Raw genomic sequence first — 25,364 nt, 5'->3', positions numbered from 1 at the left:
CTCCTCAGGGAGGCAGTTGAATCCCTGTCACTGGAGGTGTTTAAAAGACTCAGAGATGTGGTGCTAAGGGCCATGGTTTAGCACCAGACTTGGTAGAGTGAGGTCATGGTTGGACTGGATGATCTTAAAGGTCTTTTCCAACCAACATGATTCTGTGAGTCTATTCTATCTCTGGCCCCTAGGGATTGTAACAAGGGCTCTCCTATCAAACCTGAGAAGCTTCACATCCTTGAGTCCCAAGAGAAGAAGGGAGGCAGGGCCCAAACCCACATAGTGGGACACAAACAGCACAGCACTCCTGCTCCATGAACCATCATATTTAATAGTTGTTGCCATCACAGCAGACCCAGCTGAAGCACAGAGACCACTGGCTGCAGGGACCAGGAGAGCTCTTCAGGCTTCACACAGCTCCCTGCAGGCTTTAGTCCTTCCCTGCCCTGCTCCTGGCAGGCACCCAGCTCTGCACAGGGGTGAGCCCTGAGGTGGCCTAAGCCCTGCCCCTGACCCCTGCAGCTGGTAGGGAAGGGACAGAGAAAGGGTCCCCTCTCAAGGGTGTAGTTACTGCAGGGAGGTAGGGGTGGTATTTTTCTCTCTCACCAGGGCACAGATACAAGAGGACAGGGATGGAGGCAGAGGCAGGGGGGAGCTGTCTTAGCTCATCCTGGCTCTGGCAGGGGAGATAATAGGGCTCCCTCTGTCATCCCTGCCCAGCAGCTTTGTTCCCCAGGGCCTGGCCAGGAGGTGATGCCCACCCAGGGCAAGCTCATCTCCCAGGTGAGCCAACAGGTGCTTCTTCTTTGCTGTAGCTGCTGTGTCTTCATACTGTGAGAGTCCGACTCTGCCACTGCATTAAAAGTCACCCCCAAGGGACATGACAGGACGCTGGGCCACGGTACCAAGGAAGAGATGTTGTCACCCCAGCCTGCAGCAGGGAAGGGCCCAAGCACACTGCTGCCCACCTCTCCACCACTCACACAGGCAGGGCACCCAGCAGGTGCTTCTCCAATAGAATAAACTAAGTATTTTGTACAATAAACACAATTTGTCCAGCCCTCCCCCCTCCCGTCCCCCCAGCCCGAGGAAGGGGAGTCACAAAAAGAGGCGGTGCTCTGTGCCCTGGGGAGCCCTACCCCAGGCCCACTCCTTCTCCAGGCTCAAAGCAGCTCCTGTCCATGCACGACACGGGGAAGGGGCGAGACTGCAGCCCTGGCTGTGCAGGAGGTGCCTGTGCCAGCCCCTACTCCAGGTAGATGTCCTCTGTGGGGCATGTGTACTCCACATACTCCTTGTAGAACTGCTGGAAAGCCCTCCTGCAACACAGCACCAGGCAAAGCTGAGGAGCATCCTCCCTGTGAGGCAGTCGTAGAGCCCTGCTTCCCTTCTCACCCTCACTCCCTGCCCTGCGGCCCTCCTCCATTAGCACCCAGAGCCATCAGAGCCACAGGGTCTCCGTCCTTGCTCCAAGCCCCTGTTCAGCACCTGACTTTCAGCCATCTGCCTGCAACGCCCTGTGCTGGGACTTGTTCCAGTGCTGTCAGGAATATGCTGCCTGGAGCCCTGTCAGCCCTGGCTCTTGACCCAAGCCTCTCATGTGAGGGAAGAGGTGCCAGCCTGGGGCCAGGGCCACACCCCACACGTATGGGCAGATGGCAGGGCTCAGACTGGCTGCCTTGTCCCCCCTGCCCGGCAAGTGCAAATCTTCCCTGCCCAGCCAGGACTCACCCTACAGACTCCGCCAGCGGCTTTGTGGACTCCTCTGAGACGAAGACATGACAGGCAAATCTGTGGTCAGCAGGGTGCTTGGTAATGAACCCAAAATACCTGAGGACAGAGAGTGGGTGTGATTGGAACAGCAGACAAAGCAGGCACAGCAGCCCCGAAGTGTACCCGCCCCTGAGCACTGGGGTTTGGGACCTACACACACACACACTCCCAAACTGTAGTGGCCCAATGCCCAGAGCTGGGATTTAATTCCCATCTAAAGGCTGCTTTTCCATGAAGCTGCAGCACTGGGCCCACGGGAGAAGGGGAGCCTGCAGGACCAGGGCACTGGGAAGACCTCCCCCCTCCTCTTCCCAGCTCCCAGTCATGTTGCGCCCAGGGAGCAGGAAGGCAGCAAAGCCTCTGTGCTGAGCTGCTGATGGTGAGAGCTGTCCCACACCTCCTTCCTACTCACTTGTTGTTCTTTGGATGGTACCCACAAAAGGAAATGTTCTTCAGCTGGAAAAAATGGCTACACTTGTTTACCTGGGGAGAGAGAGAGACAAACTGGTAAGGCTTTCCTCCCCAACACCTTACAGAGCAGCCAGTCTCTGGCCCTTGGACATAAGCACTTTGAGCAATAAAATGAACTGGAACCTCATCCTAGGCTGCTACCAGCAGCAGTTTTAGGACAGCCTGCACACAAGGTGCTCTTTCAGGCAGCCAGGCTGACTCCCACCTTGACTGCCTCTACCTCCAGCAGCTCCTGTAGATTTTCCTTGGAGGCCTTGGGTTAGGTCAGAGTCAGTGCTGCTGCTGACCCAGAACATGCAGCCCTTCTGCCTCACTAAAAAGGCTCTTGGAAGTACCAGCAGTAGAAGGTGAGTGGGTAACCTCAAACCAAGTCAGTCACTGAAGCCTGGGTGCTCAAATGGTCACAGCCAGCAATGAGCACTGATTTATACAAGTTTAAAGGGCAACTAAGATACTGGCAAGATTTGTAGAAACTTCAGCCCAGTTATGTCACAGCACTCAGAGCCATCAGCTACAAATACCTGCCAGCTGCAGAGGAGGTTTCCCAACAGCTTACCCAAAGCCCTCACTTGCCTTTGCCCATGCCAAGCACTAATCAGCTGCCTTCCAGAGCCAGCTAAAGAGATTATGGGGCAGATCTAGAGGACACCTCTCAAAATAGTAGCAGAAAGGTTTAGTAGCAGCTGATAGATTACGAGCATGGCTCAGCTTGCAGCATCCCAATGCAGGGACGTGCCTGGCAGCCGCAAGGGCATCAGCTGGTGTTACAGTCCAAAGCTGGGAGCCCGTGAGGTACAAGGGACCCCAAGGTCCTACAAGCCCACTGATGGCGTTTCTCACACCCCCAAGAGGCAGGGCAGGGACCCAATCCTTTTCATCTGCAACCAACCTGCAGCACAGGGCACAGGATCTGGGGAAGGGACGAGACAGATGGGGGGTGGGCCACTACCTTGCTGTGCTCCTTGGAGTCCTCAGCTTTCACGGCAATCTTGACGCCACGCACGCTGATCTCCAGGACGCAGCTGGAGGGCGGGTTAAAGTGCACAGTGAGGCGGCGCGTGGTGGCGATCTGGGGAGGAGAACAGAGGCACAAAGCTCAGGAGCAGTTACGGCAGCTCCACCCTGTCCCCTTGCCTTCCCCACTGAGGCTCTGCCCCGCTGCCAGAAGGAGGAGGAGCTCCGGTTTCCAGGGATGGGGCAGGACGCTACCTTCTGCATGGCCGCACACAGCACGTCGTTGCCCTTGTGATAGGGAACCTGCACCGAGCCGAGGAACTTCACCCGAAATTGGTCCACCCAGTCACTGCTCTTGGCCAGAGCTGGAAGAGAGAGAGCACACGGCAGGGATCATCTCCAGTGGTCAGGAACATGGGCTGAGATTCACATTCCACATTCCCACCCCTGCACATTTCCCTGTCCAGGGAAGGCTTCCTGCAGCACCAGATACTGGCTCCCAGAATCACAGAACGTTAGGGGCTGGAAAGGACCTCAGATCATCCAGTCCAACCCCACTGCTAGAGCAGGATGACCTAGAGTAGGTCACACAAGAGTGCATCCAGGTGGGTTCTGAATGTCTTCAGAAAAGGAGACTCCACAACCTCCCTGGGCAGCCTGTTCCAGTGTTCTGTGACCCTCACAGCAAAAAAGGTTTTCCTTATGTTCACTTGGAACCTCCTATGCTCCAGCTGCCCCTTGTCCAATCATTGGACATCACTGAGCAGAGCCTGGCTCCATCCTCCTGACACTCACCCTTCATATCTTCATAAACATTCATGAGGTCACCTCTCGGTCTCCCCTTCTCCAAGCTAAAGAGACCCAGTTCCCTCAGCCTTTCCTCATAAGGAAGATGTTCCACTCACACCAGAAGCTGCCTATCCCTCCCCTGCTGCATGCCCAGATTGGTCCTCCCTCTCCCCCTCTGCCCAGTGGAAACAAGGTGGACACAGGATGGGGGACATCAAGAGGCTGCACACACCAGCTTGGTACCTGTTAAATGGTCAGGGTCCTTGGTGACTTCGATAGCATAGTAGGCAGGGAAGATGCCTCGGTCACCTGTCCGCATGTTGTAGGCCTCATACCAATAATCTTCTGCCTGCACCTCCACCAGCAAAGGATCATCCACCTCCAACTCCAGCTCATCCGCATGGCGAGGCACAAACCTGGGCAAGGGAGGCACTAGCACCTGGGCCAGCTGGCATGGATGGTGGCCTCACTGGCACGCTGCTGGGGCAGGGGACAAGGCAGAACCTGCTGCTGGCCTAGGCAGGCACCGCCCTGGCAGATGTAAGTTGCTATGGGGACCTGAGATGTTGAACAAAGCATCTGAGCAGATTTAGGCTCAAAGGGCATGAGCACCCTGGCACCTCAGGCAAGGCTATCCCTATGGCATCACCTATGCTGTTCTCCAGAGGTCCCAGATGCCCTCAGAGGCCTTGCCCCTGCAGCAGCATTGGCAGAACATGAGCTATGAGCAGCTATTTGGTTCCCAGGGCTTCCCAAAAGCTGGAAACACTGGGGTTTGGGTTGGCCCCACTGTGGTGGAAGGGCAGCACCAGCTTTCTGCTGTGAGAGGCTCGGGACACCTGCAAACTCACCTAAAGACAGCACGGTGGGTCTGCTCCTGCTCCTCCCCATTGATCATGCAGGAGAATAACCCAAAGGACTCAGCACCTGGGGACAAGGACAGAAAGGAACACCTCAGCGCTGAGGAGTCAGCACCATAACCAAGGGATGCGATGCACATGAAGCCAAACAGGTTGCTGATGCTCCTAGGGGGTGACTTGGCTGAGACAAAGCCACACAGTGCCACGCAAGAGGCAGGCACATCAGGATCCCCCACACTGGGGCCCAGTGGTCCCTGCGGGGACTGTCATGTCCCTATGCTGCCCAGCACAGCTGTGACAGCTGATATCACCATCACTGTGGGACCAGCCCTGCCACAGGAAGCCCTACCTGCTGAGGCATTCCACCAGCCTCAGCACTCCTCTGGGCTCAGGGAGGAAGGGGACACTCCAGGAGGGATGCTGCTCCCCTTGCAAGACCACCCAGCCTTCCCAACACTGCCACATCTTGGGGTAGCCAAAAAACCATCTTGAAACACTTCTGGCCACCCCCACCTTCAGGCTGCTGAGCTTTGCCAAGTCCCACGCACACCTCCCCAGCCACCAGAGACAAAGCCACAGGCTGCAGCAAGCAGAGCTGGGGCTGGTGCCTGCTGGCAGCTCTCCACCTCACTGAGGGGCCCTGAGTTTGCCCTCAGCCTTCTACCAGGGATGGGCAGGGCTGCCCAGGCAGGCAGGCAGCAGCCCACCTCCCCCCCAGCACCCAGCACTCACTGGAGGAGCGTGCCCGGCCGCTCATGAAGACATTGAGGAACTTCTTGGAGAAGTGAATGTCTGCCTCAGGGGTGGAGTCCTCGGACAGGCAGACGGAGTCACGCTTCAGTGCATCCTCCTCGTACTCCTCACCGATGGCCGACTCGTAGGGTGAGGAGACGCAGTTGTCGTAGACGGTGGCTGAGTCGCTCTCATCGCTGTAGCCCGAGTAGCACTGCTTGAGGCTGACCAGCTCCAGCTGCATGTTCTCATCCACCACCAGCGTGTACTTGACCGAGTCGTAGGAGAGGGCGCTGGTGTCTGAACTCACTGAGGCTCTCTGAAGGTTGTGCCCCGGCCGGGAGCCACCACTAGGGCCACCACAGGCAGCCCTGGGCAGGTTTGTCTTGTCAGGGGAGGACATGTAGTCCAGCACCTCGTCCTCCTCGCTGATGGAGGGGTTGGTTTTCCCTGCCAGGGCCGAATAGCCAGAGGTGTCAATGTCAGAGCTGATGGACATGCGATTCTCGCTGGACTGAGACAGGAACGGCTTCTCAGTCTCCAGGGGGTCCGAGTTCTTCTGCACGGGTGTCAGGTAGATCTCCTCCGTGGCCTCCAGCCTCACATCTGTCTGGTAGCGGATGCGGTCCCGGTGGGCCTCTGGGCCCCGTGCCGTCACCACCACCACGCTGGCACCGTGCGGCGGGGGCCGGCTGGCAGCCTGGTGCTTCTCAGGCGGCCGAGACGAGGTGACGCAGGCAGGTGCCATCTGCGTGGCTGCTGTGCGCCGACACGGGCTCTCCGTGGATGTGCCCCGGTCTTTGGTGGAGGTTGTGCTGTTTTGGTGATTGACCTCATCACTCAGGCAAACGTGGTCGTGGGGAGGGGTCTGCTCACCTGGAGGAGAAAGAGAGCAACACTGAACAGTCTGCAGAGGGGGATCCTCCCAGCTGCAGAAGGTAGCTGGGGATGCCACCAGACTCAAGCTGGGCATGATCTGAATCCATTTAGATGTCTTCCCCAACCTCCTGCTCTGGTACGACTTGCCCCAGGGCCTAGGTGGGGGATTTTACTCCCAAGAGCCTCGAAAGGGTGCAAGGAGCTGCCCCTGGCTGACAGCCTGAGAACTCACCCGTTTTCAGGGGGGACGATGACCGGGACACCCGCTCCTGCCAACTGTGCTTTTTCCCCAGAGAGTTGTTATTCAGAGTGTCCTGAGGAGAACAACAAAGCCGCCTTGTAGCTCAAGCAGTAAACAGCGCGTGGCACAACGGCAGCACCCATCCCTCCCTGGGGCCACAGCACCCTGCTCAGTTCTCCCCTTGCCTGGGCACACAGAGCTCGAGGGAGGCGACCTCCCCACCAGCCCCACACCTTGTCACGCTGCTGCTGCACGAGCTGGCACGGTGGTGAAGCAGGCAAGGAGCCAGCCAGGAGAAAGACAGACAGACAGCCTGACCTGGATGTATTCATCCACTGTCAGGAGACCTGAGTACACGAGCCCACAGCTGAATGGTCCCAAGCCAAAAATTCCAGAGTGGAGCCTGCTTTGGCTGGGCATCCCATCCCACCTTCAAACGACCCAATGCTGTTCAATGGAAAAGTCACAGAATCACAGAAACATTCAGGTTGGAAAAGATCCTCAGGATCACCAAGTCCAACCGATAACTCCACTCTACAAGGTTCAACCCTAAACCATATCCCCAAGCCACATCAAACCACCTTTAAATACATCCAGGGTTGGGGACTCAACCACCTCCCTGGGCAGCACATTCCAATACCTGACCACTCTTGCTGGGAAAAAGTTTTTCCTAATATCCAGTTTAAACCTACCCAGTCACAGCCTGAGGCCATTCCCTCTTGTTCTATCACTAATTACCTGTGAGAAGAGACCAGCACCAGCCTCTCTACAATGTCCTTTCAGGTAGTTGTAGACAGCAATGAGCTCTCCCCTCAGCCTCCTCTTTTCCAAACTAACCATCCCCAGCTCCCTCAGTCGCTCATCAGGTTTATTCTCCAGGCCCTTCCCCAGCTTCCTTGCCCTCCTCTGCACCGGCTCCAGCACCTCAACATCTCTCCTGTACTGAGGTGCCCAAAACTGGACACAATACTCGAGGTGTGGCCTCCAGGCCACCAGGTTACTTCTAATGAGGATCCTCTTGCAGACAACTTCCACCTGCCTGCCTTGGCAGGACACAACATCCCACCCGCTGCAGCCTCAGCCCTGACCCCCGTCCTAAGTTCTCCATGGCCACCCACCAGCAGCCTTTCCCTGCAGGGCACTGTGTGTTTCTCCGCCAGCTGCAGCAGTGACATTTTCCACACCATTAGTTTTTGCTCAAGTACTAAGCCCTGCTGGGACTCCCTGGATTTTCTCATGGCCTTATCACCAGCCTGCAGCTGTTACCAGGAGCTGTCCTGTCCTTGCTTTGCTTCTCCACCAACACTGAGCAAGCCTTTGCCCTAGAGGTCCACAGAGTTGAAGGCTGCTGAACCACAACTCTCAGCTCCCTGCCTCCACACGGGGAAGGGAGAGACCCCCACCACAGGGCTTTGGCAGCCTCCCAGCATGGCCCCTGAGAACTCCTCCTTCACCAAGACAAATAACAGCACATCCCTGCTCGCCTTTCCCAGGGACACAAGGGGCTGGGACACGGGCCAGGCAAGCTGCCGCAGTGACAGCCTCTGCGTGCAAAGTGCCACGGGGCCAGCACATGAGCCAGCCTGGGACAGGAGGCAGTGATGCAGCCAGCAAAGCCCACCCATCCTGCAGGGCCAGGGCACTTTAGGGTCTGCAATGCCCAGCCAAGGCAGAGAGGCATTCACAAGGTCTTAGAGGATGAACTCAGCCAGTTCCAGCAGCTGTTTCTTCCTCTCCTGGGAAGTTAAGGATGTTCCTCTCACTGTCTCCAGGCCACCTGCCTGGGATGATGATCACAGGGAGATCAGCAGCAACCAAGATATCACCCAGCCAGCTCCTGGCCCCACAGGAAGAAGCTCAAGCAGAGTGGGACAGTGCCTTGGCCCTGAGCATCCTGCCCAGCACAAGGAGTCTACAGGAGCAGGAAGGCAGCTGGGCATTCAAGACAGCACACATGAACACAGTCCCTCCTCTAACCTACCATAGGAGGCAGGAGCTGGACAGGCTGGGAGAGTCCAGGAGGATCTCCCAGGCAGATCACCAATGGATATCCTGCACCCTGCCCTCTTCTTGGGGCACCACACATGGGCAGGGTAAGACTGCCTTTGGCCATAGGTAAACATCCAGACCAGGTACTCCAAGCACCTCACAGCCAGCCTACCTCCAGCACTTCTGCCTCTCACTAGATGCTACCAACAGCCATGCCCCAGCCCTGTGCACCCATCCCTAGTGGCTCTGGGCTCCTGCTGACAGTTGTAGTGAAGCCCCCATCTCCCATTCTCCATGTCATTGTTTTGGGCCACAACTGTGGCTACCAGTGCAGCCTCACAGCCCTGACCATGCCCTTGTGAAGGAACCATCATCTCCTCTTCTGCAGCCCACAGTCTGTGCACACATCTCTCCTCCCCAAATCCCCCTCAACAGGCTTGCTGCCACCTCTAGACACTGGTTGGAACCAGCTGCCCAAGATGGGGACCATGCTGTCCTCTGTCCCCCTAGCTAGATGCAGCTGCCACGTGCCACTTGCTCCTCTGGGTGCACGCACAGGGTGGGACAACACTGTCACTGTCCCCTTGTCTATTATGCTCGCTGGGGCTCCCCCCACCTCCCCAGCCCTGCTGCCTTTGTCCCTGGTGCCAGCTGCCCTGCGGGTACCCATCCTGGCTTGGTGCCTTCCTCCTCCTCCTCCCAGCCCATGGCCTCAGGCAGAGAGCTGGCATCAGCTGCCAGCACTGGGCTGGTGACACCCAGCTCCGACTACTCCCCATCTGTCACACACAGGGACACCTGCCTCTCGCTTCATGCTCCTCAGTTGAACGTCACCAGGACGAAAATCCTCCTACTTGGCAGAAGGCACAGCTCCATACAGGAGGCTGGCAAAAATAGCCCTGTGCATCGTGCATCTCATAGGGGTGTGTGAAGTTGGCAGGAGAGAAGGGGCTACGGCCACCGCTCAGAGGGTCAGCATGTGGGGCACCAAGACGTCACCTGCCCCAGGGCTGACCACCAGCCCACAGCTGCACAGGGTGGCCAGTCCTGGGGAAAACCATCCAAAGCCTTGTACACATTCTGAGCACAAGCAAGACAACAGAACCCCCTTGGCCTCCCGGCCACCATGTTGGGCGTTGCCATTCTGTCTCTCAAATTTTGCACAGGGTGCTGACGTTAATGCTTCTTTTGCCGAGTGCTGCGGCTCTGAAGCAGGGGCCACCAAGTTCCCACTGCCAGGCATGGGGCACTTTGTGTCACTATCCTGCCCCAGGGCTGGCACTGCTCCAGCCAGCTGCTGGCCAGTGGTGCCAGCCCTGGGCTCGCCAGCCCCATGGCATGATGCCCTGTCCCACAGAGGCTCAATGGGGCATTGGGTACACCATGCCTCCTTCGCCCTCCATCCCCACAGACTCCCTTTCCTGCTCCCACCCTGCTCTTGCCCCTCAGCTCTCTGCTAGGCCCCACGGGCTCTGCTAGGGGCATAGCTCGGTCTGGCTACACTAATGCCCCTCTCCGGCCTGTCCTCTCCCCAGCTCAGCAGCAGGGATGGAAGATGAACACCCCCCTGCCCCTAATGCCCCGAAGCCACCCTGGCTAAGCTGAGGACACAGCTTGCGGGGGCTCGGCGGTGCGAGGGGGTGGCTTGGCAGGGACTGATCGCATCCTTGAGCCCCTTTCCACTGTCCCCCGGGCCCGCAGTCCGCTCCTGCGGCTCCCGCATCCGGGGCCGAGCCTGCGCTGCTCCCGGCTAAGGCGTGCGGGGGGCGGCAGGCACAGACGCTCGGCGAGGCGGGCGGTCACCCCGCCGGTCATCGCGAGGCCTCCTCGACACCCACCCTCACTCCATCCATCCCTCCGAGACAAAGGCTCCGGGCGGAGAGCGCATCCGTCCCCGTCATCCCCCGCCCCCCTCGCCCCCACCCCCTTCAGCCCCGGCCTCACCTGGCTGCGAGGCACCTGCGGGAAGAGGTTGAGAGTTGTGGGTCGCTTCGGCCTGTAGACATCAGTGGTCACGGCCGGAGGCTCTTTCTGCAGCGGCTCCGGAGCCGTCTGCTCCTCGGCTGGCGCATCCCCCGCCGCGTCGATGAGGTCGAGCTGGAGCATCTCGGCCTGCAGCCGGCTGGTCTCCCCGCCGCCCGCCGCCCGGGCCCCGCCGCCCTGCCGGCTCACATGGCCCTGCGGGATTAGCGACAGCGATCAGGCCACCCGGAGGGACGGAGTGGGGGGAGGGAGGCAGGGCGGGCCGACAGCCACCGCGCCTCCCACCGGGGCCGGGGAAAGGAGGGGAACGGCGCCGGTGCACCCGGCGGCCTCTGCCTTTTAAAGGGGCAGCGGTGTTATTCCCAAGGCCGGGGAGTCCCGCATCCCCTCCCCGCCTCCAGCCGCTGGCCTTGCGCCGCGACACTCCTACCACGTGCGACTATCGCCGTCACCGCCAGGTACGCAAACCAGCGCTCCCGGCGTAACAGACGCGTTCCCTACAGTGAGAACGATCTCCCCAGGGCCGTGATAGAGCCCCCATCGCTGGGGGTTTGCAAGATGTGAGCGGACAGGGTGCTAGATAATCTCATCCAGGATCCTGTTCCCACAAAAGGTTAGTCCAGGTCTCTTCCAAGCTCGGCCGCCCTGTGACAGACTCGATTATATCAATGGTTGGACTCAATGATCTTAAAGGTCTTTCCAGCCTAAACAATTCTGTGATTCTTCCTCCCCAGGCAGACTGTGTCCTTTCTTGGTTCCTAACCAGGCAACCAGGTCTCATACAAGCACACAGTTATTTTGGTTGGAGGTTTGGTCTAACCTCCTGCCTGGAGCAGGTCACTTGGAGCCTTGCCCATCACACCTGAATCCCCTCATGGAATCCACCACTGCATGGAGTACTGGCACCAGTGCTGCACTACTACCACTTTTTCTCTCTGTGGAGTTGAAATTTTCACTGCACACTTCTGAGAGAAGTCAGGCTGCTCCCTCCCTGTCATGCCCATTAGGCAGCTGGGACAGCATTTACATCCTTCTCAGCCTCCTCATCTTGGACAAGCCTTTTCTCCTACACCCTATGCAAATCAGGACCTGATGGGTCCATACTGAAGGATGCCTGACAAGCAGCAGCTCTCCAGTCACTCACTGGTTGTGGCTGTTCTCTGGCCATGGGCAGTTCTGCTCTTCCCCCCTTGCACCCTTCACTCTTGGAGCAGAGTGGCCACCAGGGCCCTCAAGAGCTGTGAGGTTTAGATGTCCCATGGCACCACCTGGCTGGGCCCCAGAGCTGAGCCACCACACTCCATGTGATGTCCCCCACAGCTGCAGGTGTTTAAAGGTCAGCCCTTTCCTTCCCAAGCTGCCTTCCTCACAGCAGCAGCAGCTTGCACATGCATGGTTGCTGCAGCCAGCAACAAAGGCTGTGGCTGGCATTAGCTGGTTGAACTCCCTCTGTTATCAGCTGCTCGTGGTGGCTGGGAAGCGCGTCAGCAGGCAGAGGAGGAGGAGGGAGGGCTTTTGCAGCTGAAGATCGTGTCTCCAGCTGCACAGAGGATGCTTCTTGAGCTGTGAGAGAAGAAACAGCCCCAGCAGCTCTGGCAGCCCCTCCAAGAACTCTTGTTGGTACCAGCTCCTAAACTGTGGGACTAAAGCCAGCACAGGCAGGGCTCTGTCTGTGGCAGGCAAGGTAAAAACCCTCTTACAGGGCCCAGTGTCTCTGCTGATTCCCCAGTGAGTACTGGGGAGGAGCACTGCCACCAAAACTTGTCCTCTTGAGGCTTTCAACATTTAACTCTCTCACTTTTCATGTTTGCCTTTGTACAAGTTCTGTGTGTCTGTGGCACCAGTTGCCTGTGGCAAATCACAAGGAAACTAAGGCACAGGAAAAGAAGAGGGGGAAGCCAAACAGATTATACTTAGCCCAGGTAGGTGTATTTGAGGCAGCTGGTGGTGTTCAACCTAGTCTGCTAACAATGCTGCCTCAGTAGTCCTGTAACTGTGGCAATCAGAAACCTCACAGAGGAGGAAGAGTCCCAGTAGGATGCAGAAAAGCAAAACATAAGAAAAGAATACCCTAGGAGGGATGCACCATTCCAGGTTCAATAGGCAGGAGGAAACTATAACCACTGCAGGTGTTTATTAATGGCCTGTAGCACAACAAAGTGATTTTGAAACCACACAGCAACAGATCACCTTACCACCTGAGTGGGACCTGCAGTGATCTGCAGAGTAAGGGCAGGGACTAGATGCTGGGATGCCTTTCTGACTGGAAGGACACTGCACCCCCAGAACAGGCTGCCTTGGGAGCCCTCTGGGAACAAGTTAAAGTCACCTAAGGCCAGCTTGAGAATGTGCTCATGCCTCAGCACAGATGTGCCAGTGAGGTGACTTCCAAAGTCGTGTCAGCCTGTGGGGAAGTTTAGAGCATGCTGGTGAGCAATACCACTGTGACAGATGCACATCTGGACCCCAATGCAGAATCACAGAATCAACCAGGTTGGAAGAGACCTCCAAGATCATCAAGTCTAACCAATCACCTAACCCTAACTAATCAACGAGACCATGGCAGATGCAGAGAAGCTCACCCCCATTACAGAGCTGTTTCCTGGACCAGCTGTGATGTTGGTGTGCTCCTGCTGACAGTACCCCTAATCCACACACTACTGTCCCAACGGCAAAATGTCCTGGTGTCCAGCAACTGGTCTCTGATGGTCCCAGTGCTGTGGCCCATGGGCCCCAGGAGGGGCAGAGCAGCAAGGTGCTGTGGGAGCACCTGTGGGAGCACTGGTCTAGCCAGGAGAACAGCCTGCATGGGGGCTGCTGCTGACCCCCAGGGAGGAGTGGATGCTGCTTGAGTGACCCTGGTCCCTACCTTCTATGGTCAAGCAGGCAAAAGGCTCTTCCCTACTCCCTGCCCTGCAGCCTTTCCTGCCAGGGAATGACAAAAATCTTCAGCTGGGGAAAGCATTTTATGAGCATGGGGAAGCAAGGGGATGACTGTGTCCCCTTTCCTTACCATCCAGCTGGGACTGCTTTGCTCCCAGCTTCAAAGTGCCAGGAGAAGCCTCTCTGCCCCCAGCCTTGTGCAGCTGCAGTTGGTGATGGATCACAGAGGCAGCTTCACAGGACAGGCTTGGAAAAGCCACTGTGAGGAAGCAGCCACCTTGCTGCTGCATCCTTTGCTCCCAGCCTGTGCAACCAGCTCCTCGCTGGTCTCTGGACCAGCAGGTTGGCTGGCTCCTAGCAGCTGCTCCCTACTTTGCAGTGGGTCCTGCTGGCATTCTGGGGGACAGCTGCTGCCAGTGGTACGTTGGATCAATGATGCTGAGCAGCAAGAGGAAGCCCAGCATTTCCAGCAGTCTTATGCTGCAGAAACAAAGGGGTTTGGTTGTTTTTGGTTTTCAGTTTTGTTTTTTCCACCTATCTGTATCTTCATGTCCAGTTTAGGCCTTTTCATAGAGACCACAAAGGCTCTTCTCCTTTGGGCACTCGTTCTTGTGCCCTCAGTTATTTCCAAGAAGGGTATTTCTTATTTTTCTGCAGTAACCATTTTCTGCAACTCCTGGAATACATATGAGGCGCCAAGCCTGTATTAGCTGCAGCCTGGCTGTTTGCTGGGATCCATCTTGCTGAAATCATGGATTGTCACCTAAGCCACCAAACCGAGGCCAAACCCCAAGCAAAGGGCTGGTTTTTACCTCTTGCAAACATCCTAACTGCTGCCACTTGTGAGGCAGGAGTGGCATCCCTCACTCTGGTGGCCCACACTCCTCCCCAGCTGGCCTCCTGCTCTGCTGTTCAACAGACCTAAAGGCAGCTCTGTTCCTCTGCTAAGCCCTGTCCTCAGCACACCCCTCACTTTGTTCTCAGTTTTCATTCACCCAGGACTTCTCATTGAAATGAAGTTGTTGTTTTTTTTTTCAGCCATGCCTCATTATTAGCACATGGCCTCCCATCCATGAGGTGCTGTCCTCGACAGTGGATAGTTCCCTCTTGCACAGGCATCAGTCTACGCCTCCTTGCAGCTTTTGTGTGTCTAAGCCACTATTTCTGGAAAGCTGCTAAAATAGCCCACGATGAAGTCATCTTTGTTTTTCCAGGACCAAAAAAAAGAAAAAAAAAAAAAAAGCCCCAAGCCCCACCTCCCTTTGGGTGTTGACCTCCACACTGGCCACTCATTCCTGCCATGGGGTTTTGCCACTGAGCAGCTCTACCTCGTCAAGGTCAGCAGATGTCCCCATCCAGCAGCTGCCTTCCCAGTCCTCCAGCAGGATTTGTCTCCTTGCTCTTTCCTGGTGCTTTCCTGCTCCCTGCTGGGTTACTGTGCCTGCTCATCTCTTGGGAAACTCACCATGAGGTTGAGAAGCTTGGAGAGGCTGCATGCCCCCAGCTCCACAGCTCACCCCACGCCCCAGAGCCTGTATTTCTCCCTTCCCCAGTGCTCTCTACTCCAGTGTGATCCAGCAGCTCACTCTCACCCCACACCCCTCACTCCATCACTGAGCTTTCACCAGCTGCATGGTGCTGTGGTTGCCCACCCTGTGTCCCTTGCACCATGGGTGCTCTGCAGCACCAGCACTGGGAGCTTGCCACAAGCAGGGTGTCAGTGTGGCCCTGGTCTCACACGGGACTGCCTTGCCAAGCCAGCCCACCCACCAGGCGATGCTGGCTGATAGCAGCCACAGGTCAGGACTGACTTACTGCCCCCCACCGCCCATGCCGACCCGGGCAAGCCGCTCCCTCTGGGCCTGGCTGTTTCCATCAGGATCATCCTGCAGCCTCATCGCCTGGAGCTCGCTCTGGATGGCAATTGGGTTGGAAAGCTCCCTGGCTTCTCGCCTTTGACGCTGGGGATGGAAGAGCCCCTCTCACCACCGCTGCTGTCACCACTCTCAGCTCTGCTCCTCGGGCCATCCTCTGCGCCCCACATAAGCCATTCAGACGTATTTTTAGCAGGCATCTTTTCTGAGTGTGGTAGGCTTCTTCCTTTGCTGCATTTATGAATAGCTCACTGCTTTCCCAGGGGCAGCTTCGCTTCCCCCTTCCACCCCAGCAGATGCAGGGTGCACCCAGGCCTTGGTACAAAGTGGCTCTGAGATGTCCCTTGGGGAAGCCTGGGGCTCACTGCTGGAGCCCAGGCAAACCCTGTCGAGGGTCAGGTCTCTGCAGCACAGCAGAAGGAGACAGAAACCTTTCAGTAAACCATTTAAAATGGGTGAAAACAGCCTATTTTTCATCCCCCTCCAGGAAGGGCTGCGGTAATTGAGCACCCCCTCCAATCCCTTACCCTCCCTGCCAAACCTCAGCCAAGGGCTGGCCATCCATAAAGGAGAAAGAAAAATCTGTCCAAGAGCCTGGTACTGCTATCAGCAGCAGAGAACTGGGGCAACTAATGGGAAGCATCCAACAACATAACCGCAGTCCCTGCCTGCCTCACCTACTGCAGGCAGGAGGATCTCCCCGATGCCCTGTCCTTGCTTCAGCTGTGCCCTCATGGACACGCAGCACCGAGTGCCTTTGGTTCTGCCTCCAGCACTATCCCTTCTTCCTTCCAGCATATGAAGCCCAGGCTCTCCCCTTCCTTCCCCTGCTGTAACATCCTGGAGCAGGAGAAGGCTGCTGCCAGAGCAAAGATGTGGAGCAGCAGCCCCATCTCTGGGAGCAGCCAAATTTCTGCTGGGAAGGTCTCAAATTAGACCACAGAGCACAACAGGACACCTTCACCTCCCAGGGATGAGGTCTGCTTGTACCCTTCTGCCTGCAACAAGGGATTCCAAACACCACAAATGCACTTTCTAATTTTAAATCTGCGACAAATTCTTTCTGCCCTTCCCCTCCTGGCTGGGTCTTTATCAGTCTTGCAAAGGAAATACTTCTCCTGAGGGACAAAATGATTCTCAAAGCATTTTGTTGCTCTTCCAGCATTTGCATCCCTCCAGCACGAAACACACTAGCAAAGTGCAACCCCCCTGCATATTTCCACATCCATTCTGATTCTCCATGATTCTGCTCCTGTGGCCTTCTCAGTCAGTTCAAATAGTGGTGTGAACCCCATTGGGGTCTCCATAGTGTGCTCCAAAGTGTTTAAGGTGAATGGAAGACACACCTGCAGCATCTGCACAGGGTTCACAGCTCCCCAGTTTTTTTATTTCACCTGCTGCCTGCTAGGGTCAGAGCCACCTCCTCCATCCCTGGTTCACCAACCTCCTGGTCACCTGAGGACAGCTCTTGCTAAAGGCAGCTAGCAAGCCTGAAGGAAGTCCTCAGGTGAGCAGAGAAGCGGTCTCACCATGCTGGCCTAGCTGCACTTCCAGGTCCAGAGATGCATGTGGGGGGCAGCAGACACAGCCTATGCAGGAGCTTTAGTGCCAACTCACCCTGAGGGTACACATTGGGTGCCTGAGGCTTTCTGGCTGTCCTGCTCCAACATGGGGAATGTCCCTAGTCACACCCAAACCCTTAGGCTCATTTCTGACAAGCAAAGTCTTGGCACCTTGAGGAAGCACCCCTGGTCTGGAGACCTGGTGGTCCTGCATGGGAGCTGATGGTCCCAGGAGCATACCCTGCCTGTCCCCATCCCCATTGTCCTTACCCGGGTGGCCAGGCTCTCCTTGCAGTGCAGGCTGATTCCACACTCATCGGTGATCTCAGAGAGGTCTTCATCCTCAAACTCCTCAAGGCTGATGTCGTGGGTGAGCCTGGAGGGAGTGGAGATGGCACAGTCACCCACTGTGGGTAACGGGACACAGGGCAGCATGCTGCCTGCAGGCAGGGAGCAGCAGCATCTGCCCAGGAGAGGCTTTGCCAGTCTTTACTGCAAAGAAAGTCTGGGAAGGAAGCTTCTTTGGAAGAGGATAGGCCTGTCCCTGTCCCCACTGGGTTTGGCATGGCATGGAGTTGTGGAGAGGCAGGAAGAGTGTGCCCCAAACCTGCCTCTGCCTGACCAAGGGCAGAAGGGATGTGCAGGCTGGGAAATCATGGGACAGCCAGCATAGCCATCCTTGTCCCAGGAAGTTCAGCTCCCAGCATCCCAGGGAAGCCCTGGGACTGGGCACAAAAGCCCTGGGTTACAGGGAGAAGAAGGGCTGGTGGTCCTGGTAGGACACAGGTAGAGGATGGACCTGCTGGGAGATGCGATCACATCAAGACCCACAGACTTTGCAAGCACTGTAAACCTGCCAGCTAGGAGCTGCATGAGCAGTCTCTAAGCTGCACCTTGGGAAAGCTGAGGGATGTCTCAGCTCAGGTGTCTGCAGTAAGAGAGAGGGCAGCAATTTCCCTATGCACCAAAATCACTCCCTGAGGTGACTGAGGGCATCTCCGTGACCATCAGTGCTGCTGAGCCCACCTGAGTGGCCTTGGGTTGAGCTCTCAGACCCACAGGCTCATTGCAGCCCTTCAAAAAGTTTACAGAGCTATCCTTTCAGCAGCTGGAAACGTGCTGATGAGAGGGCTCCTTGCTTGTGTCCCCAGGGGGATGGTGAGGTGCTCCTGGCTTCTCTGCATCAAAACATTTCTCGGTGTTGGTACCGCAGCGCTCCTCTTGCTTATTCATTTCCACAGGGGTAAATAAAAGAGCCCAGCTCAAAACTCCTCTGCCAACCATCTCTGCCCTCCAGATCTTCTCTGGAGAGGCCACAGGCACTGCTTTGTGTGCCACCATTTCCATTCACTCCCAGCTCCTCAGGCTCAGAGATGCCTGGGTGAAAGAACCGTATCAAGCCTGTCACTTCTCTTGGCTTGGCCCTCACCAGCAGGGATAGGAGGAGGAGGGTATTCTATGGCCTGCAGAGCCCACACTCTCACTTTAAGCATCACTCTCACACGCTGGGGCTCCTTTCCCACAGTGGCACCAAGCCAGTGCCATGGGCAGGTAGCACCTCCCTTGTCCCGATCCCTGGAGTGGAGAAGGAACAGGAGAAGCAACATCTACTCCGCTTCTGAGGACCCCAGCAGTGGTGAGCTCCTGAGTTAAAGGTGTCTGGGGATGATTGTGGCCATGGGAACAGCCCCCGCAAGATGTATTGGGGTGGGGGGTCAGGACACTGTCCTCAGGACAGGGTGGAGTGTCCTGCTCCACCTCTCCTCCCCTATCTCCTGCTGCTGTCTGCAGAAAGAAGAGAACATAGAGCAGAAGGCTCATGACGAACCTTGAGAGCACAAATCGATTTCTTCTCTGGTTACACAGGTCACCAGGGTGGGACATCATCAACCACTAACGCTCAGGGCTTCTGCCCGCCATGGCGTGGGAGCACAGCAGGGGCTGTGGGGTCCCAGCAAAAGGCACAACGTTGCCAAGGGAATGGTAGGGGCTCCCCTGCTCTGCAGGAGCAGCTGGGGTGGGTGGCAGCGTGCCCTGGTCAAGGATGGGGACACCCAGCCCGGGGTTGTGCTCTCAGGGATGGGGAGATGCTGTGCCCCAGCCCTGCCTGCAGCTGCCAGTGCCTGGCAGAATGCAGCTCCTTGTGCTGCCTGCAAAACTTTGAGCTCAACTTGGTGCCCGGTTTGCTCCTGTCCTGTGGCCACCTCTTGCAGAGAAGAGTGATGTGCCCAGGGGTGAGGGGTTGCCCCTTATCCCCCTCCCCCCCACCCACTAAAAGCAGGAGAGCCCCCCGCCCCTCCCCAAGGCCCGGACGGTCCCCTACCATTTCTCCCACTGATCTTCCAGCCAGCTCTCCTCCTCGGTGCTTGACTCCATTTTCAAGGGCAGCTGCATTGAGGAGGACCCCCCCCCTTCCCTGGAGGACACGCTCTCAACCCAAAAAAGTCCCCAGGGCCCAGGGCGAGGAGGAGTGACGGAGATGACAGCCGAGCCCCGGGTGCCCACTGCCCCTCTGCCTGCCCCGTCGCAGTCTGTGGCTGCCGGCGCTGCTCTGTCTCCTCACTGCGCAACCTGGGGAAGCTCATTAAAAATAGATGGAATCAGCTGTCCTGGAGGGGAGGGAAAAAAAAAATCACCTCCCCAGCTGAGCCAGTGCCAAGTCCCTGCTCTCTGCCGGGGATGCTGACTGCCTCTGCCAGCCAGCCAACCCGGCTCCTGGTCCTGCTCCAGCGCCCGCTCCCCAGCACCCGCAGTGGGCACAGGGCGTTTGCCGACGTGGCCTCCTCCTCCTCCTCCTGCTGCTGCTCTTCAACATCGCTTGTGTGAGCCAGAGCTGAGGGGCTTTCTCTGCCCCACCACAGCGGCGGGATCCCTGTCTGCAGGAGACGAGAGCATCCATCCCGCTTCAGGTAGCGTGGGGCTGCTCACCAGCAGGGGCCGGAATGCTTCCAGCACAGCGGGATCAGCATCACGGCATTCCCGGGCAGAGGCAAGCGAGAGGAGTGCCCTCGCCAAGAGTCAAGCCCAGTGGTACAGAGCAGTGCCCCTACCTAACCCTCAGCCCCATTCCCACGTCAGGCAGGGCCATCCCTGAGCTTTCCCAACATCCATCCCCTGTTGAGGGTCAGAGAAAAACCTGGTGAGCAGCTCTGCCAGCTCCCTGCTGCTGAAGGAAAGAAGGGTCTTTCCCAGGAAAGGCTGCCAGGTGTTGCTGACAAACTGTTGTCACAGTGGCCTCAATCAATCCTCCATCACCCCCAATGCCTCTGAGACCCACCTGCCACCCATGGGCATGCCTCGGTCTGAGCCTCTGTGGAGCTGTTCACCCCTTGCCTCATTGGGATGGAGCCAAAGAATCTGGGAAGCCTGGGAATGAGGTGCCCAACACGATTTACATATGGGGACAGGGCATTCCCCTCCCCACCACCACCTGCACATACACTGCTCTGGCATCCAGTGGGGTCACACCCCACTGCTGTCTATTACAGCAATGCCCTCCTGCCTCCTGCCCACCCTCCACGAGCTCCCCGTGGTCCCCCAGCCCAGCAGCTGTGAGTGATGGGTGCATCTCCCACTGCTTGACACACAGCTTCACCCCTGGCAAAGCTTCACCCACTCCAGAGGGTGATGTTTGCAGGAGTCCAGCTCACCAAGGCGGCCTGGAGCGTTCTGCTGACCTAACCTGTGGCTGGCTCTCACCCCACCGGTGCCGTGCCAGCAGCAAATGTCACTCATGAGACTGTGTTCATTGTCCCTCAGATCCCTGATAAGGGTATCCAGGGCTGCATCTTCCCTATCAGCTGTGCCTGGAGGCTCCTTGTCTGCTCAGAACCTCCTCACTTAACGCTGTGAATAGAGAAATCTCTCTCCCCGTATTACTCCTGCTCTTTTCTCCTCTCGCATGGATGCTCCAGGACTTCCTGGGAGATACAAGGAAGGCTCTCTGTTATCCTCCCACCCCCATCCCCCTGTGCTGGAAACACCCCTGCTTTTCTCTCTTGCTTCTCAAAGGCACTAAAAATAGCAGCAAAATGAAATGTCTCTGACTCTGCTCAGCTACATCATTGGTAGTAAAAGTCTGAGTAGTACCCACACAGGTATTTTGGCCAACTTCTCTCACCTGCATGCCACTGCAGGTGGGCACCATGGTCTCTCAGATATGTGGGAGGTTGCCCCTGGCTGTGAGGGTGACTGAGCCCTACATTTGCAGAGGGTGCAGGATCTCTCCTGAAAGGCATGCCGAGAGGCACTCAAAGGTTGGCAGCCCTGCTGAATGCATGATAAACTCAGCACACCTGGGAACCATGAGCTAGGAGGGGCATGAGTGGGTGCACCTGAGTGGAGGCAGCTGTTAGCTGCCCACGGCAGGAGTGGCTTGATCAGAATCCTAACAACAGCCCTCTGGTCCAGCCTAGCTGCTGTACCTCCCTCCAACCCATCCCTTGCCAGGGGAAAAAGGGGCCTTAAGGCATCCTAAGGGGGTTGTGGGATTTCCCACATGGGCATTGGTGAGGACAACACTACACAATCACAGACTGTTAGGGGCTGGAAGGGACCTAAAGAGATCATCTGGTCCAACCCCCCTGCCAGAGCAGGATCACCTGTACCAGATCACACAGGAACTCATCCAGGCAGGTCCTGAATATCTCCAGAGAGGGAGACTCCACAATCCTCCTGGGCAGCCTGTTGCAGTGTTCTGTCACCCTTGCAGTGAAAAAATTCTTTCTCCTGTTTCCATGGAACTTCCTATGCCTTGAATTCCACCCATTGCCCCTTGTCCTGTCATTGGGCATCACCAAAAAGAGCCTGGCTCCATCTTCTGGGCACTCACCCTTCACATATTTATAAACATGAATGAGGTTACCCCTTAGTCTCCTCTTCTCCAAGCTAAAGAGCCCCAGCTTCCTCAGGCTCTCCTCATAAGGGAGATGTTCCACTCCCTTAATCATTTTTGTGCCTCTGTGCTTGACTCTCTCAAGCAGTTCCCTGAGGTCCTTCCTGAACTGGGGAGCCCAGAACTGGTCACAATATTCCAGATGTGGCCTCACCAGGGCAGAGTAGAGAGGAAGGAGAACCTTCCTCGACCTACCAACCACAGCCCTTCTAATACAGCCCAGGGTACCACTGGCCTTCTTGGACTGGGGAGTCCAACAAGCCCAGCTGGCTCCAGTGCTCTGCTCTCAGGCAGCACTGTGTGGAAGTCCTCTAACCAGTATCAGTGGTGGAAATAGTAACATTTGGCTGGCCCTGGGTGTTTTTCTTCCATTGCAAGAGCCACAGACAGTCTTTTATTAGGGCCAGGGAGAAGGTGCCTATCTCTCTCCATCCGAAGCAGACAGCCCTTTTGTCTTCCATCACAAGAGGACAGGTAGCCCCACTCCAACCCCCAGCTCCTTGCCTCCAAACTCTGACAGCTCTGGATGAGCACAGCAGACACATAAAACAATCCATAGAGCAAGAATTGATTTTTGCCTCAGCCTGAAGGTGCTTCTTTGAACTTCCTGGGGAGATGGAGGGGGTCTCCTTCACCCAGAGACCTTCTCCCCTCCCAGGGCTCTGGCATGGGAAGAGGCTGTTATTTTCTAAAGGGCTCCTCAAGAAGCAGAGTAGTTCTCCATCTCTTCTGCCTCCTGCAAGTAACTCCCTAAGGTTTTCCCTCTCTAGGAGCTTTCCTGCCCCAGCAGCTAGGTGGATGCTTTTTGATTTAATTAGGGAAACCAAGAGGAGATAGAGAAGATCAGTCTCTGATCCCCTCCACCAGGTGCCAGCCACACTCCTGGGGGTAGCAGGGCAGGCTATACAGCAAGTGACATGGGGCTCTGCACCCAGCTGCACTCTGTTGTGCCAGCCTTCCCCATCCCCCTTATGCTGGACAGATGGACCCCAGCCCCAAAGAGGTCCCAGAGAGCCCCTCACAGGAAAGCTTGGCCCAAAGCATTGGCAAAGCTTCTTGGCAGGGTGAGGAGCTGCAACACAGGGTCCTAGAGAAAGATGCTAAGGAGCCCAGTGGGGTGCAGCCCCCCACCATGAAGCTCTGGTAGGCTTAAGGACAACAGGGAGGCTGGATGAGAAGAACTTTTTTACTGCTGTCTCCTGAAATGCTGCTGTTTTGTCTTGGTCAGCAGCCACCTCTGGAGGTCCTCCTACCTAAAGAGAGCTCACTTCACCATCCTTCTCCTCCCATCTCTTCTCAGGCAACACCAAACCATCAGCAGCAATGAAGTCCTGCCATACCACCATCCCTGGCCTCTTCAGAGACCCAGACTCTATCCCATTGGCTTGCTGGCCAGGATAAAGTCCTCTCTCAATTCAAGCCAACCCAACCCATCATCTAATGCTTGTGCTGGGGCGAACTGATCACCTAATTCAAGGAGCTAGAGGAGCAGGTGAGTGTCCCAGAGGAGAGAAAAGCTGAAACACCTTGTCCTGCAGGCAGTGAGCTGGGGCAGAGGACAGGGCTCTCCCAGGACCTCACTGTCAGCTGTGGGCTGAGCCCTCACCCTGGTCTGTGCTCCCCATTGCCACCTCCAGCTTGGCCATGGGGGATGGCCCCTTGCTGAGCCCCCATGGCAGGGACACAGCAGTGGGGACAGGCACAACCCAGGCTGTGCCCCATCACCCAGCTCACAAACATTCCTCACACACTCACAACATTGCACCTGGTCTGCCAGACCCTGCCCTGAGCTCAGGGACACCACCAGCATCTCCTTCCACTTGAAGGCTCACGCCTCGAGCTCAGTGCCTGGGAAGATCTCCCACCCCTGCCTTGACTCTCCAGCTTTCTGCCTGGCTGCACAGCCTCCCCACCCCCAGAGGTCAGTTCATGCCTGGGGGCAGGCTGCCAGTTCGCTGGGCTCTGTTTCCAAAGGTCTGAGGCACAGCAAGGAGCAGCACCTGATTCTTCCTCCTGGAACACTGCTGTTTGCTGGGGAGCAGGGAGTGCCCAGAGGACAACTGCTGCACCAAGGGCAGTGCCAGGTGATGAGCTGGACCCTCTCCTGGGCCTGAAGATGCTTGGCAGCTCAGCCTCTGACCCTCAGCTTGCTGGCCATGGTGGACATATACAGAAGCAGCCTTTAATCACTCAGTTTGCAGGGTTTGCCCAGCCATGTTGCAGCAGCTCCCAGCAGCTCTGGCAGGCAGTGCTGCAATAGGAGGTGGCTGCTAAAGCCCTGTAGCTGCCTGGCAAAGAGGCTGCAGGGGCAGAGGAGCCCCTCAAGGGCATTTTGCCTGACCACCACCTTAGTGCAATCACATCTGCCCATTTCCTCGTAGGGACAGGCTGACACCCGCCCAGCTTCAGGGCCTGACAGAGGTAGGCACAAGCTTAGCTGTGGCCCCGAGCGTGCACCCAGCCACTCCTTTCCCCTCTCCAAAATCTCACCACACAAAGCAGCTGGTACCGATCCCTGCTCCTCAGCCAGCTCCCCCGCAGCACCCCTGGGTGCCAGAGGCAGGCAGACAGCAATGGCTGACGATGGCACAGCTTGCCAGAGGCAGCCAGCCTCCCCCGGATGGCAGATGAATGACACCAGACCCACGGGCAGCGGCAGAGCTTTCTTGCCAGAGCATCCCTGTCTCAGAGCTGCCCTCGGGAGGCGCTGGAAGCTCCAGATCCCCCAGACATCCCCGGCCTGGCCCTGCCCGTGCCAGCAGAAGTGCCCGTAAGCAGCCTGGCTGGGTGGCGGAGGTGAGACAGCCCCCTGCGTCCCCGATCGATGAGAGCACTGGGGACTGCCGGCAGCATCAATCCTGGCACCCTCCCATCGGCTCACCTGGGGCTCCTGTTTCACAGGGCTGGGAAGGGAACAAGAACACCCGGGAGTTCTAGGAAAGGGCTAGAAAAAGGCTCTCCGGGGGATGGGGAAAGAGGCGAAGCTTTTTTTTTGGTGAGGAAGAGGTGTTTGAAGAGGAGGTAAGACAAGTAAGGAGGCCGGCAGTGGGGCTTGGAGGGGGGCAGGAGGCCAAGCAGGAGGCTGGTGGAAGCTGCGCTGCTATATGGGGTGAGGGCAAATATGGTGGGGGAGAAGCAACATATGGGGTGGGCGGGCTGAGCAGCGAAGGCGGCGGGGGGGGACGCGGTGGGGTTCAGCGGTGCCTGAGGGGGGTGCAGAAGGGATGGGATAGGGTGGGTTGGGGAGCCGAAGAGATGCTGGGGGAGGAAGAGGCAGAAGCTCTGGAGGGGCCGGGGCCCGGCGGGGCGGCTGCAGCAGACGGGGCCAGGGCGGGGGGGGGGGGAAGGAGGGAGAGCAGGGGCAGCACCACGGGGGTCTCAGGGGGAAGGTGGCAGCCAGTACCTGAAATTGGGAGGAGAGGCGAGGTGCAGCCCCAGGAAGGGGGAGGAGGCGGGCGGGGATGCGGCTCCTTTCTCTCGCTCCGCCAT

At 57.3% G+C, this 25,364-nt stretch overlaps 1 protein-coding gene across 1 annotated transcript; it reads right to left on the bottom strand.

The window, feature by feature from the left end:
- Positions 1-310: 310 nt before the first annotated feature.
- Positions 311-25,364, bottom strand: MAPK8IP1 (mitogen-activated protein kinase 8 interacting protein 1). Its single transcript, XM_054400124.1, has 13 exons — positions 25,279-25,364; positions 17,252-17,357; positions 12,126-12,134; positions 10,624-10,839; positions 6,682-6,763; positions 5,571-6,446; positions 4,830-4,905; positions 4,222-4,394; positions 3,445-3,554; positions 3,185-3,304; positions 2,177-2,247; positions 1,723-1,821; positions 311-1,310 (listed from the first exon to the last, which is right to left on the bottom strand). Exons 1-13 carry the CDS (start codon positions 25,362-25,364, stop codon positions 1,238-1,240), a joined length of 2,097 nt encoding a protein of 698 aa, XP_054256099.1. The 3' UTR covers positions 311-1,237.

The sequence above is a fragment of the Indicator indicator genome, chromosome 4 (genome assembly GCF_027791375.1).
Source record: "Indicator indicator isolate 239-I01 chromosome 4, UM_Iind_1.1, whole genome shotgun sequence".
NCBI lineage: Eukaryota > Metazoa > Chordata > Aves > Piciformes > Indicatoridae > Indicator > Indicator indicator.
The sequence above is the reverse complement of the archived record's forward strand: the minus strand, read 5'-3'. Positions and strand labels throughout refer to the sequence as shown.

Excerpts from the sequence above, each read along its gene's own strand:
- MAPK8IP1 (XM_054400124.1), bottom strand. The coding sequence starts at position 25,364 with ATGGCGGAGCGAGAGAAAGGAGCCGCATCCCCGCCCGCCTCCTCCCCC. Across the intron at positions 6,764-10,623 it reads CGCAGGTGCCTCGCAGCCAG|GACACTCTGAATAACAACTC; the intron begins GTGAGGCCGGGG and ends TGTTCTCCTCAG. Across the intron at positions 3,305-3,444 it reads TGTGTGCGGCCATGCAGAAG|ATCGCCACCACGCGCCGCCT; the intron begins GTAGCGTCCTGC and ends TCTCCTCCCCAG.